Source organism: Acyrthosiphon pisum, chromosome A1, assembly GCF_005508785.2.
Source record: "Acyrthosiphon pisum isolate AL4f chromosome A1, pea_aphid_22Mar2018_4r6ur, whole genome shotgun sequence".
NCBI lineage: Eukaryota > Metazoa > Arthropoda > Insecta > Hemiptera > Aphididae > Acyrthosiphon > Acyrthosiphon pisum.
In genome coordinates, this window is record NC_042494.1 from 68,475,623 (window position 1) to 68,489,613 (window position 13,991).

Here is a 13,991-nt window from a genome sequence, read left to right on the forward strand (position 1 = left end):
TATGCAAATCTTTGCGGGATAGGGCATCCGTGTATGGCGGTTGGATGCATCATGCATGTAACGTTGCATTCCCGGTTCTTTTGTGCGTGCAAAAAGAATAAATGCATAACTAAAACGGTAATTGTGTGTCTAGCTTTCAGTCCTCAACCGGTACAAATTTGTACGTGTGCTGGGCATACCTCCTAACGTCGATAGTCTGATATTGCATATTTGTATTATTGTAGGAGAAAATGTTAAAGCCGAATGTCAAATAAATAAAAAGGTTAAGTAGTCGATTTAAAGGCAACCATACCTCCCAGGTATATAGGTGTCTGGTTGCGAACGACCTGTGCGTACCAAGTGAAATTAAAACGTTCCATAAAGCTAATTCAATGCTCTAATTTATGTAAGTTATATCAGGGTATTGGACGAAAAAGGGAAAAAATATCAGACAATATAATATATTATTATTTATTTCGTGCAACTTAGATGTCAACATTGGATGGAGTTATTGTATATTGAAATTATTAATTATTATGCTGATGCTATAAGGGCCCGTATATTACAATAGTTGAACTCCGGTTAAACCACCGAATTCGGCCGGTAAAATCAGTGGTTCAAGCGTAACCGAGGTTTAAACTATGATTGTAAAACGGGCCTTTAGAGGCCTTTTTCGAATAAAAATCTCAAAATGATAATATGAGGGTGTGTGCCCGTTTATGTATACCAGTTCGATGCTACTCGTGATGCTACCTTTTGCAGTTTTCCGTTATACACCCCGCATCGTTTTCACAACGACGTACGAAAATCACCGTTCCCGCATGTCGTTTATCACACACTATACGCGTAAAATATACTTATATAATAGAATTTTTTTGCATGTAGCATCACGAATTCTGTTGCCAATTTGTTATAGACTGTTTGCGAAAAACGGAACGAATTTAACGCAATTTTATGTATCATAAAATATGCAACATGCGGTCTGTGCGACCAGTTTTTGATATTTTATAATATTGTTATGAGGAAATAAAATTATATTACATAATTATTTAACTCCCCTTCTTAGCAGTAAGGTAGTAAGTGACGAAATGTGGAAAATGAGTTTATTATATCAAAATATTCGTTATTTTAATGCGCATTTTTTTATTCTAACAAAAATTCCGTATTTGCAATCAGTGGCGTGCGCAGGGGGGTGATGGGGATTTTTTTTTTAGTCTTCAAACATGACTGGATTTTGAATTAGAGATTTCATCAAAAATAATGTGTACCTAGTTTGGTTTGGAAGTTCCAGTTTAAAATTTCTCATCGAAAATATTTGCTGTGGTCAAATTAGAAAACGATGTATAACGCTATTAGTGGCAATGTGCCATGTGGTATCATAGATCACTGCGTAGAACCGAATCACAGTGCACATTTTAACAATTCTCATTACACTTCCAGTAACCACAGCGACTGGTGAACGCTCTTTTTCTACCCTTAAACGTTTAAAAACTTGTTTAAGAAATACGACGGGTCAGTCACTATTTAATGGATTGGCGTTAATGAACATACATCGAGACATTCCATTATCTACAGAACAAATAATTGATGAATTTAGTGTAAAAACCAGAAAGATGAATTTCCGCCTTGATTTTTTTTCTGTAGAATAATAAAGAATAAAGATTGAAAATAATACATTTGTATTTATGACATCCCCAACCCCCTGTTTGCAATATATTTTATTATAAACGAGATTATGCATAAACGTATTTTTAAAATATATATACAATGGGTACTAAGCAATAAGGCAGTAACTGATCACATTATACGGTAGTTTTGCTGAATATGACTCACGGTATATTCACTAAGTATTTATAAACAAAATAATCGCCGTAACTGACAATTTATTTATTTATTTTTTTGTAATTTATTGTCACAGAACGCAGAAGAATAAATTATACTGTCAGGTTTACCGTGGCTATTATAATAATATAATCCACGAATGTTATATTTTGTCAAGACTAGCGAGTATAAGGTGATTGTATTATACTGTTTTGGGAAAATTTTAATAATTTATAAACTTGAAAATATACTTATAAGGACTTAATTTTAAAATAATCCTAAAAGTTCTAGGATAATAAAAAAATAGAAATTATGACTAGGTAATATTGGTCTTAACAATTGTGTGTTGTGTTTATTTTAATTAGTCGTCTATATTATATTATAGATATTTTTTTTTAATAATGTAATATGATAAATTCACAGTTTATGATTAGCGATAACATATTTGTGAAAGTGTATGGTCTTCAATAAACATTCAAAATAATATGCAATAAAAAAAAATCTAAATATGACCTCTACAGTCTACAGTTTAATAATGCAAATGTCAATCATAAATTCATAATAATACATTATGACGTTAGTACGCGTTTATAATATTATTATTATATAATACGGAATATGAAAAACAAACCTGCGTGGGAGTCAGCCGGATGATTGATGCCAAATGTTCGCGTTCGGGAGCCGACAGGTATCGTTGTTGCCGGAACCTGCGCTCCAGTTCATACGTCTGTGCCTTGCTGAACAGGACTCGGCGCTTACGTTTCTTATGCACCGCCCCGGCCCCGCCGGCGCCGGCTCCGTTAACATCGGATGGGTGACCGCCGGCCCCCGACGAACCGGACCGGTCGTGTTCACCGCCCGCGGCGCCCGACTCGTCGTCGAAATCGTCATCCATCTCGTCGCCGTCGGCCTCAGACGGTTCGTCTTTGGCGCCGGCGCCAGCCCCGGATCCTGGTCCGCCGACCGCGCCACCGTTCGCGTTCACGTTCGAAGTGTCGGCCGCCAGTGCGCTAGGCGTGCTCGACGTGTCCGTCAGGTCCGTTACCCCAGGAGACGTACTGTCCGGACTGGCTTGCTGGGTCCCGTGATGGCTCAATCCAAACCCTAAAACACAAAAAAAATGCGACCACGTTCGTTAATATTGTACGTTGCAGTAAACCCAAAATACGGTTATTAGGTACATTATATTTTTGTGTCATGCTTATTATTGTGTTATTGATAGTAATAACAGCGGGGAACAAAACTCTTTTACTCTAAAATATAATAAACATTAGGTAATTGTAATTATAATCATAGAACATTAATATTTGAAAACAGCGCCGGATTGAGAGTTTTCGGCCCACCGAGATTTCTAAATTTCTATAGGACGTTTGAGACGACTCAAAGTGATCTACCAGAGTTTGGGTAGGTTCCAAATTTTTGGATCATTTTTGGATATCCTAAACAAATTTGGTGGGTGGACCCTATTGAGACAATAGTATATTATCAGCACGATGGCGATCGTGAAATATTGGCTGCCCATCAACACCTTAAATAAGCTTGTTAATACATAAACCGGATAACTATACGAAACATGTATCTATAAGTGTATATATGATGGTGAGAACAACAAGCGTCGCTATATTATTATTAATACACATCGGTACATCGTAGAAGAGACTGCAGTATAGATTACGGTCATCGCCGGTCTCCACTTAACCACGGTATCGGTTACACGCTGGATCTCCCCTTTACAGCCACCCCTGCAGCAGCAACGTGTGCACTGTCATTTGTACAACGGAAAAGTCGTTAAACACTAATCGTTTACACGCCAATCGTATTGTCACCGTGATTCCTGTCGCAGCGCATCTGCCTCACCCGGCCACGACCGGTCTCTAATATCATTCCGATCGCATAAGGAGGTATGTAATACGCGTATTATTTTGTTATTATTACTATTATATAATACAATCCCGTGTCGATCGTTTTTCTTAAGTTCCTCGTCTCCTCGCCTTCTCGCAGCTCTCTTTCTCTGTATATTATTATATTGTAATTTCATATGTTATATTATATTATGTATAGACGGCGTACGTGTGTTAGGGCGAAACAATTGATGTTCCTATATATTTTATTATATTATATATGACGTGACGCGGTATGCGCGCCTCTACCTATAATAATATAATAAATAATATATGAATAGCAGACGGGGGCCGCCAGCAACCATTTTGTCCGTTCTTTTGTTATAACATGTATGTACATATTATTATATATATCATATACACAAGACCTTCGTCAGATTATCCGTGTACCTATTGATGTTGTTTAGTTTAAAAAAAGTACCCCAAACCGTCCCCCATATTATAAAAACGCGTATTGCGTACATGTTATGTACTTCCCCACGCGGAGATTTTATATAATATCATATATACAATTTTTTCTTCTTTTTGTGCGTCTAAGCCCCCGTGTAATTCGCACAATGGTCACCTTTGAACGGCCGTCGTGTCACGCCCTTTTGTCGCCAAACTCCACCCAGTTTTGTACTATCGCATCACGCACATTCGAGCCGATCGTCTCTCAGTCACTCCTCTCCCACTCTCTCTCTCTCGCTCTCCCTCCCTCTCGTCAACTCAATCTTTCTCTGTCTCCCTCACACTTCTCCTCTGTCTCTCGCCCGGGCGCGCGTGTATAATATTACAATAAAATACATTCATACACACCTATCTCACACCGATGATACGCGCGTATTGTATAATGAGATAATATGTTAGGTACCTATATGATGTATGACATTATCGTGTCGCAGATGTTCGACACGAGTTTTTAAAACGTCATACGAAACGTATTTGGGCGCGGTGGGCGCGCGCTCGCGACAGACTCGCGCGGGCGGCCGGACAATCTGTTTAAATTATTATACGGCCGCGCGAGTTTACCGCATTAGCATTGTACTCGGCGTAATATAATAATAATAATAATAATAATATATTGTATGTTAACAACGACAACAACAGTAATAATGATAATAATATATGTTATTTGTCAGGAACGCACAAAAGCCAACCACCGTATAGTTTTCTTTAAAATTGCAGTTCGTCTGGTACGTGCGGCGTGACCTATACGTCCTACAAGTTACAATACTGACTCGTACAATATCCGTTCTGACGTTATATTATTACCTACACAATAACGGAATGTCACGCTGTACGTGCATAGTATATTACGTTTTTTTTGTTTGCCACATCTCTTCGCTGATAAGACGCGACGGCGACGATTATCGTCGTTATAATGTTATAATGCATTAGTGTATTATTATTATTTATTATTATATTATAATTGTGCGCTGCGCTCGCTAGTTAGAAAGCGCCGAATTTTTGGAATATAATCGCTGAGTAGCGATGGTACGATACCGCAGCTGCAGCTGTTCGCCAATTTTCATCGGCAGGAAACGATAAATATCTCAGAGGTTAGCTATCGTTTAATCTGGGGAAAAAAGGGCAAAGGACTCGACTCGAAATGTCCGAATCGGTGCTGCCCGTTCATTTTTAGACATGTCACACACTCGTAAAGGCACTGGGAGACGATTCCGGTTAAAGACGTAGTCTGCATTGGGTAGCAGCAACAGCGGAAGTTCCCCCCCCTTAAATTATATATAGAGAACAGTGGTGGAAAGATATCGTTTTTGCCCCCCCCCCCTGTTTTAAATTCTAATTCATTGAATATTATGACACATTTTTTAAAGTTAAATCGTTATACTTGAGTTTGATTATTAATATTCTTTGTGCGTTTTATTTAATCACTAATTTGTCATTAAAATATTAATATTTTAATAGGTATACCTATACACTTAAAGTTTTGCTAATATTGGTAATGACTATTGCTATATTTTAATGACACAAAACTTTAAGAACTGCTATATATAATGTATTGTTTACAAGAGACGTATAGATTCATTATTAGTAAATTATCTGAGTGGAAGAAAAGTGTGATTTGCTTTCCTACTATACTTTTAGACAAAATAGATAAAAAATATATTTTTTCTCCTACCCCAAAAAAATCAAACCAAGTTACGCCACTGAGTTCCGATGGAAAAATATCGTTGGTAACAATAATTGCCATCTTACGCTATACTGGAGTATCTACGAGTAGGTATATAATATGGAGTGTCTATACAACTTCAAGTACGTATGTATTACTGACCCATACTCTTATAAGTGGGTATACATATTTAGGTATTCGGTTGAATAATTTTATTCGCATGAAAATCCCTATAACGTTGATCGGTTGTCCGGGAATCGATTCGGAAATCATGAAACATTTTAACATTATAGGTACAATAATATTATATTATAATATGGAACGGTTTATCGGAACTACGATATGGTTTTCTTGTTTTATGTATATTGGAAACTGCCATGTTAATATTTGTTCGGAAATCGTGTACGGACTCGGAAAGCTTCATAACATAATATATAATATATGTGTATTGTGTATAGGTAATAATAATGTTGGCGCGTCTGATATTTTATTTTCTCCAAACCTCACCGGGTTTATTATCACGAACCGCGGGATGTTCAGAGTTTCGCCGCGTAAAGAGTGAGCGAGCCGCGTTCGATAATAACGGTCGAAAACTAGAGAGCACTACAGGCTACAGCCCACATGTACACAATAAGCCCTCGGCGTAAATATATATATATTGTGTACACACAAACACACACACACACACCCACACGTACGCACGCAAGTGTATACGTATATCGTATATGATATACTTGGGTTTTTAATAAAAACCATTGTCGGCTGCGGCGCGCTAAACGGCAGGGAAAATCCGCTGTAAATCTGTTGCTCACACCGGGAGGGAGCGCGTTTTAATCCACTTAGAGGCGACCAGGAGCTTTGGGTACACGAGTCTAGCGTATATTATATAATATATAAGCGCGTATATATACAATATATATACGTAAATACACGTATAATACATCCGGGGTGAGTACGATACGACGACGACGACGACGACGGGGGAGCCTATGCATTTAATTTGTATACACCTCCCCGCGCCCCATACCATCCCTCCCGAAAAAGCCGCCGCCACCGCCGCCCTTTTTGCGAGCTCTCCATCGGGGATGGTATAATATTATAACGGGTTTAAATTTTAACGTCCGTCCGACCGCCATTATTAGGACGCGACGTAGTGTAGGTACCCATACAATATAGTATTCCTATCAGCGGCGCTCGGCCTGTACATAATATTTTAATATTATTATAATATACTAGCTGATCCCGAGCACTTCGTTTCCCGGCAACCAATAATAATTATTATAATAGCTTCATAACCCATGGCAACCGTTTATAAACAAAAATTTCTATCGGAAATCTCAAAATTCCTATTTGAGCACCTCCCGGGGTTGGTCCTTTCTCTTTTTAAATTAGCATATCTTCTGCACAGAGGTCTAATCTATCTATATATATAAAAATATCTGATCCCGTGCACTTCATTGTCCATTAAAATTGCCTACTCTATATGAATAGGTAATATGTTTTACATATCACCATGGCAACCATTTATATATAAAACATTCCATCGGAACTTTTAAAATAATATATAATTGGTTGCCATGGTAATATGGACACACATACAGACGAAAATCTCGAAATAATATGTAATTGGTTGCCATGGTAATATGGAGACACACACGAATGAAAATCTCAAAATAATATATAAATGGTTGCCATGGTAACATGGAAACACACACTGACACACATACATTCATTTTTATATAGGTACTAGCTGATCCCGTGCACCTCGTCGCCCATTAAAAATACCTACTCCATATGTATTAATCTCTAAACGTTAATTAACATAATCAAAAAGGGATTATTATTCCGAAAGGGATCCATTATTCCGATGGCCACGCTTGGGTGTGTGCTGTAATTAATATCGGCATCATAGTGTAGTGCACAAAGGTTCAATTCGGTGGTTCGTCTGGATCGAGCACCCATTACTCGCATGGTCCCCAATCTTGTCTCGGTGCTCGTCTGTCTCAGATGAGCGGACCCGTGACTGACATTCACGGTTTGTCCTCACTCTGGTTTCTCTTTGCTCGTCTGTCCCGGATGAGCGGGCCCGGGACCGCCGTTCTCGGTCGGTACTCAACCTGGCTTCTCTTTGATCGTCTGGCTCGGATAAGCGGGCCAGGGACTGACGTTCTCGGTTGGTCCTCAACCTGGCTTCTCTTTGCTCGTCTGTTTCCGCGGCTCGTGTTTCCCGCTTCTTGCGTGCTAGAACTGCGGGACTATTTATCGATCGTTTGTTGTTGGGCATAATAAATTAACTAATAATAGTAGAAATTCTTATAATAGTTGCAATTGAATTCGGTTATAAATATGAATCGTTGGGCACTATAATAAATAACAAACATTTTAAACCATTGGCAACCAATAATTATTATTATTATAGCTTTGAAACCCACGGTAACTATTTAAAAACAAAAAGGTCCATAAGTTTCAAAATATTATATAATTGATTGCCATGGGTAGATGGACACACCCGTACTATATCTGATCCTGTGCAATTCGTTGCCCATTAAAGACCTATAATTATAAACAACACTCATGGTAACCTTGGTAACCATAGTAACCATGGATCATGGTAACCTTAATAGCCATGAAATCTTGGTAACCTTAGTAACCATGGCAACCTTGGTAACCATGGTAACATGGTAACCTTAATAGCCATGAAATCTTGGTAACCTTAGTAACCATGGCAACCTTGGTAACTATGGTAACATGGACACACAGACAGACACACTGACATACATTCATTTTTATATATATAGAAGATATAGATTAATTATATCATAATTTCATGTAGAGAAATAGTATTATATTACATAGGTAGTGTATTACATTATACAGTGTCGAGTGTTGGTGTCTATTATCGTCGGCACTAGGTCATTATTATATTATAGACGTGGGTATAGGTTCGATAAGTGCGTATGATAATATATAGGTACCTACATCTATATCACCGCCAATCACATAGATATAATCAAATGTTTTACATGGTAGGTATGTTATGCGTATCGCCATGATACTATATGATTGGTAATAATATGGTAAAAATATTATAATATTATGCTCTCCTGTGGCCACACGTAAAATATATTGCGTGCCTACACGAAAAAAAACCAACTAAAATCAATTCTAATCCTACTTGATCGAGGCACACCGTAAAGTCGTGGACGCCAATGCCTTACATTATATATTTTTTGTCATGTCGATGACGTAAAAATCGCACGAAATACCTTAATCCTATTATAATATTATATAATAAAATCAGCATTTTTGGACGTTGTAATTATATTATACACCTAGTCCATGATATTATAAACATTAAATTGAATTACTGTGATATGCGGATATTTTATTTCGTTCTTACCTCTGAGTTCGGTGAGCGACGTGGGCCAGTGGTGTAACAGGTCGGCGGAAGATTGCAGGACGCTGGGAAATTGGAAGCCCGTGCTCACGTTGTTCACGTCGGGAGCTGTTGGAAACAAACAAAAAAAAAGGATAAAAAGGTTTTCTTTACTCGAGAATCTGTGTACAATGCATGCGAGGTAAGTCAAGTTAATATATCCGATAAGAGATCGACGATAATATAAAATATTAAACTGCACTGTCATATCTGCAGGTCGTATATTTTAAAAATCTTACCGTTGATATGGGAACTCAGGGTCGTGTTCGCGTTGTCGGTGGAGTTGACTTTCCCGTCGTTCAAGTCCAGTATGTCGCATATGTGGAAACCGGACGGTCGCGTTTGACTGCTTGGCATTTTTATACTGTCCAAAAGTCTGCAACAAACACAAAAAAAACCGTTAAATAAACTTTACCATGATAATTACTATTATATTATAATAAAATATTGCCATTGATCGAAAAACGGCTATATTAAAGCCTCTATATGCATAGGGGTGCGCACGGGGTATATGCGTATATCATACCCTGTGGGCTGGGAAGATTTTAATTGGGTTGGTTGTGCCATCCGGTTGATCTTGTTTTAATCTAATTTTAGATCCTGAGGTGGTACACACCTAGAGACCAAGGAGAAGTATATGTACGTTGTCCAAGAAAGTAAATTCTTAAAGAACGCTAATTTTGTGGATTTATGCGTATAGTTTTATTTAAGATAAACAGCAACGATGATGTAGTATAATATACCTACTTCATGGAGATCGACAAAATTAGACTCTACCCATATTCAATTTTTTCAATTTAAATCTTTTCAACAGAGCACAAGAGTCTAGATACCTATACCTCAGGACCTACAGTCCACAGGACAAGCTGCAGTGTGGCTGTGGAATGGAAAAAATATTTAAAAAAATTTAATTTAAAATCCATAGAAAAATTCCACAAACTAATATCCAACAAACAACTCAAAAGAACGGGTCTCGAAACTCTTGAAAGTGGAAAAATTTTTCCCGATGTACAAAGTATAATCCAATGCAATAGACGCCGTTCTAAAAGACTTGGGGCATCTATATGGCCACTTAAAAGTCCCAGCTTACAAATCGCGTACCTGCCAAAACTCTTACGTCTTTCCTCTACCATTTATACAAAGGACTCAGGCCTAGAACTCGTACAACACCTGGTAATTGTAGTCATGAGGCGGGTAAGCGATATTGGCGATTATATGTTTCATAATATAGGTATAGCCGATATTTTCGTATTAAGTGTAAAGTGTACGACGTCTATTAGACGGATACGAAAGCAATGTATTCATTATAAATACGACACGAGTACCGTGCGTTCCATCACTCGACACATTATCGGGTATGTACACGTACCTAGGTAGGTACTAGGTAGGTAAGTACCACATAATATATTATATAGGTACTTACACTTGACTTCGGCCCACGCGCGATTCCCAAAAACAATAATATATGGGTATTACAATATATGTTTAAATCGCGGTAGCGGTGAGTTTTATACAATCGAACCGCGAGTGATACATCAAAGAGCATTATATAATAAATGTACGTGTGCGTGCGTGCGTGCGTGTGTAAGTACCCTTCCGTTCCGATGACACCGGGTAATTTTGGTCGTCGGAAAATCCTCGGGAATTCCAATCGAGCACGTTCTTCCTGTGTGTATCCCCCCTATCACCTCCCCGTCCGACGGTGAAGTGGAAACGACACCTGTTGTGATTATATTATTATCATTGTAATATTATTGTACGCCGCTCTATACACCCACACACTCGAAACTGCGTGTACAAAGTATTATAATATTATTATGTGTGTCTGTGCAACGCCGCGGCGAGACGGTGCATGACGTATAAAATATATACGGTAAGTAGATATGCGTGGCTCTCGCCAAAAGCGTCTCCGAAAGGCTGTACATCAGAATATTATGTCCACACTGTCTTAAACCCTACGCGTCGATGTTGAACGACGGGATCCCGAACTATACGACAGTAAATTGAATAAAAAATAAAGTTTTATTGGATATAGTATACCTATATGTACAATATATAGGTAATTATTTCTATTTCATAATTTTATATAATAATATTTTACTATAATATCGCGTTTCTTAGCGCGGACATCTATAGTGTACAATACTAAAGTAATGGACTCAGTATACGAGGTGTAAGTACTCGTGATTTCTGAGGAAGATAATATGTAGGTAGTATAGGTAGACCGCAAACCTATGTATAATATATTTTGTTCCAAATGATTGACTGTATTAAACAACCGTAAAGTCTGCCCGAGTACACAACACTCTCCCTGTAGTTAAATGTAAAAGACTAAGAAATGACAAGTACTTACATAATATTATTATACTATGTACCTAAATAAATTACAATATCTTAATGTGTCGAAATAAAATGTTGCTGCAAATAATAACAAAATTACAGAAGTGCCGATACAGTGGCAGAATCGGCTTAGGGGACTTGGTCCTCGGCTTCTGTTTAAATAATATAACAACGGGCACGACGGAGACGCTATACTTATAAGCATCGTCCACTATGAGTGCGTAAAACCGGGCTGCACTAAAATTAACATACACCGCGGTGGCGGCGTCGTATTTACGACCGTACCTATATAATAATAATAATAATATAATACTTGGAGAGCGGCGGCGGCAATATTGCCGAAATTTATTCAAAGTCACGTACCGGACCCGTTCGCTAGCGCGTTTGCCCCACGAATATAATAATAATAATAATATAATTTGTATAATATCGCCTTAGCGCGCGGATCGGTGGCACCAATAAAACGGTATAACATTATAGGTATAGCCGGTACATATTATTATTATCATCGTACAAACGGACCGCCGCCGACACGTCGTCGTATAACGACTATATATGTAGGTATAAATATTATTATTATTATATTATTATTACAAAACCGACTGCAACCGCCGATCAAGCTCGACCGATATATATATATGATGTTCATGATGTTATTATGTATTATAATAAATGTATCACATAATATAATATATATATTATTATTATGTTGGTGTGCGCGCGTGTGTGAGATGCACTAAAAGCTATTATTTTACGATACCACCGCGCCCCGACCCTCCCGCTTCGACGTTCGATTGTCCCCTTGGCCATTACCTAGGTAGGTACTCTGGGTTGGTATACTATAGTAACATAATGTGAAATAATCGCGCCATTACCGGTTTTTAGAAAAAAATAAAATATTTTCAATCTTAGTCCGCTTTTAATACACACGGATTTTTAACGTCTTTCCTTTCCTCGCCATAAATTTTAAGTCGACGAAATGTGTGCATTACATATAATAATATTTTATATTACTAGTTATTGGCTGTTTTATATTTTCATTCCTTAATGTACCCATATATTATGTACTCGACACGTGCGTTGTCACTCGTTGTTTTAAAATGCTGTTTTTCGCCAGTAATCCACTGCAGATGATATATTATAATAATATAATAACATATTAATGTTTTACACTTTTACATATTTTATATCGGATCGATGGGTGGTACGGCGTTTATATCACGATGGAGATATTTATCATACACCAGCTACATATTATGTATAGATAGTGCTACTATAGTGCCAACTCATACCGAAATATTTGGACTTAACTATGAGCCGTTGAAATGCAGACTACAACTAACTGAATGTCTGAATATTTTACCAACAATGAGTTGTACACTTGTACCCCAGAGTCGTGCCGTATACGATTTATACCAATATAACCCTAAAAGAAGTCTGCACATAAAGTCACCGAATACATGATTGTGTCATCAACAAAAAAAAGTACCATAAATCCTTATTATAGGACACAGTACATCACACACCAATGGATTTATGATATTATAATAATTAATTCCAACATACGTTTTGCTTTTTAATTTTTGGAAATGATTGTGAACATACCTACTGCAAGTCGATATGCATAAAAACACCAAATAATGATTTTAGAACGAACGCATTTTGCATAATACTAATTTCACGATTGACATATTTGTAATAAATATTTGTTATCTCTATATTGAGTATATTCGTTGTATCTCCTATATAGAGTTAACACCCTTGGTAAAAATTATACTTATTTTACATTTTCAATTAATTAATAAAATTATAAATTAATAATATTATTATAATATGTAACCAATAACCATTATTATATTACAATTTAAAATAAAAACTATAGTACAGTACCTAGTATGTATATATTATTACTGTTAATTTAATATATCTAATCACTGAAAGAAAAAAATAAAAGCCGTATATAATAATTGCATGATGTATTTGATAATATTTTTCTTTCATTGTGTAGTTAAATGGTTAACAATTAATTATTTTTTGTAGTTTAATTATTTCACCTTTTACTTTGATCATTATTTACGAATATTACACATTTTTTATAAATGTGTGTTTATTAATTTAATGTACGTAGTTCATTCGGTACTCTAAAGTTTGCTTGATATTAATGACAATTGACAAGCAATAACAGACCAAAATATGTAAGTTAAATTATGTAGGGACAGAGAGTATATGGGCCATTGGATATTTGGATGAACCTTTCTATGGTTTTTGTATTTTTCGGCAACAAATATCTACAAAACCACTCTGACCTAGATTGTATGTTAATATTATAGATAAGTTACATATGGTAGGTACTAAAATTATAATTATATTATATAAATATAATATAATATAGTCTTTGTCT

General features: G+C 36.8%; 1 protein-coding gene across 1 annotated transcript in view; it reads right to left on the minus strand.

Moving 5' to 3' along the window:
- LOC100570533 (homeobox protein vnd) overlaps positions 1 to 13,991 on the minus strand; it is a 141,277-nt gene that overhangs the window by 107,912 nt on the left and 19,374 nt on the right. Inside the window, exons 4-6 of the mRNA XM_029487416.1 lie at positions 9,490 to 9,626; positions 9,215 to 9,319; positions 2,432 to 2,904 (exon numbers count right to left, since the gene is read on the minus strand). Of these exons, the coding sequence (XP_029343276.1) occupies positions 2,432 to 2,904; positions 9,215 to 9,319; positions 9,490 to 9,626 (715 nt within the window). The remainder of the gene's footprint in view (positions 1 to 2,431; positions 2,905 to 9,214; positions 9,320 to 9,489; positions 9,627 to 13,991) is intronic.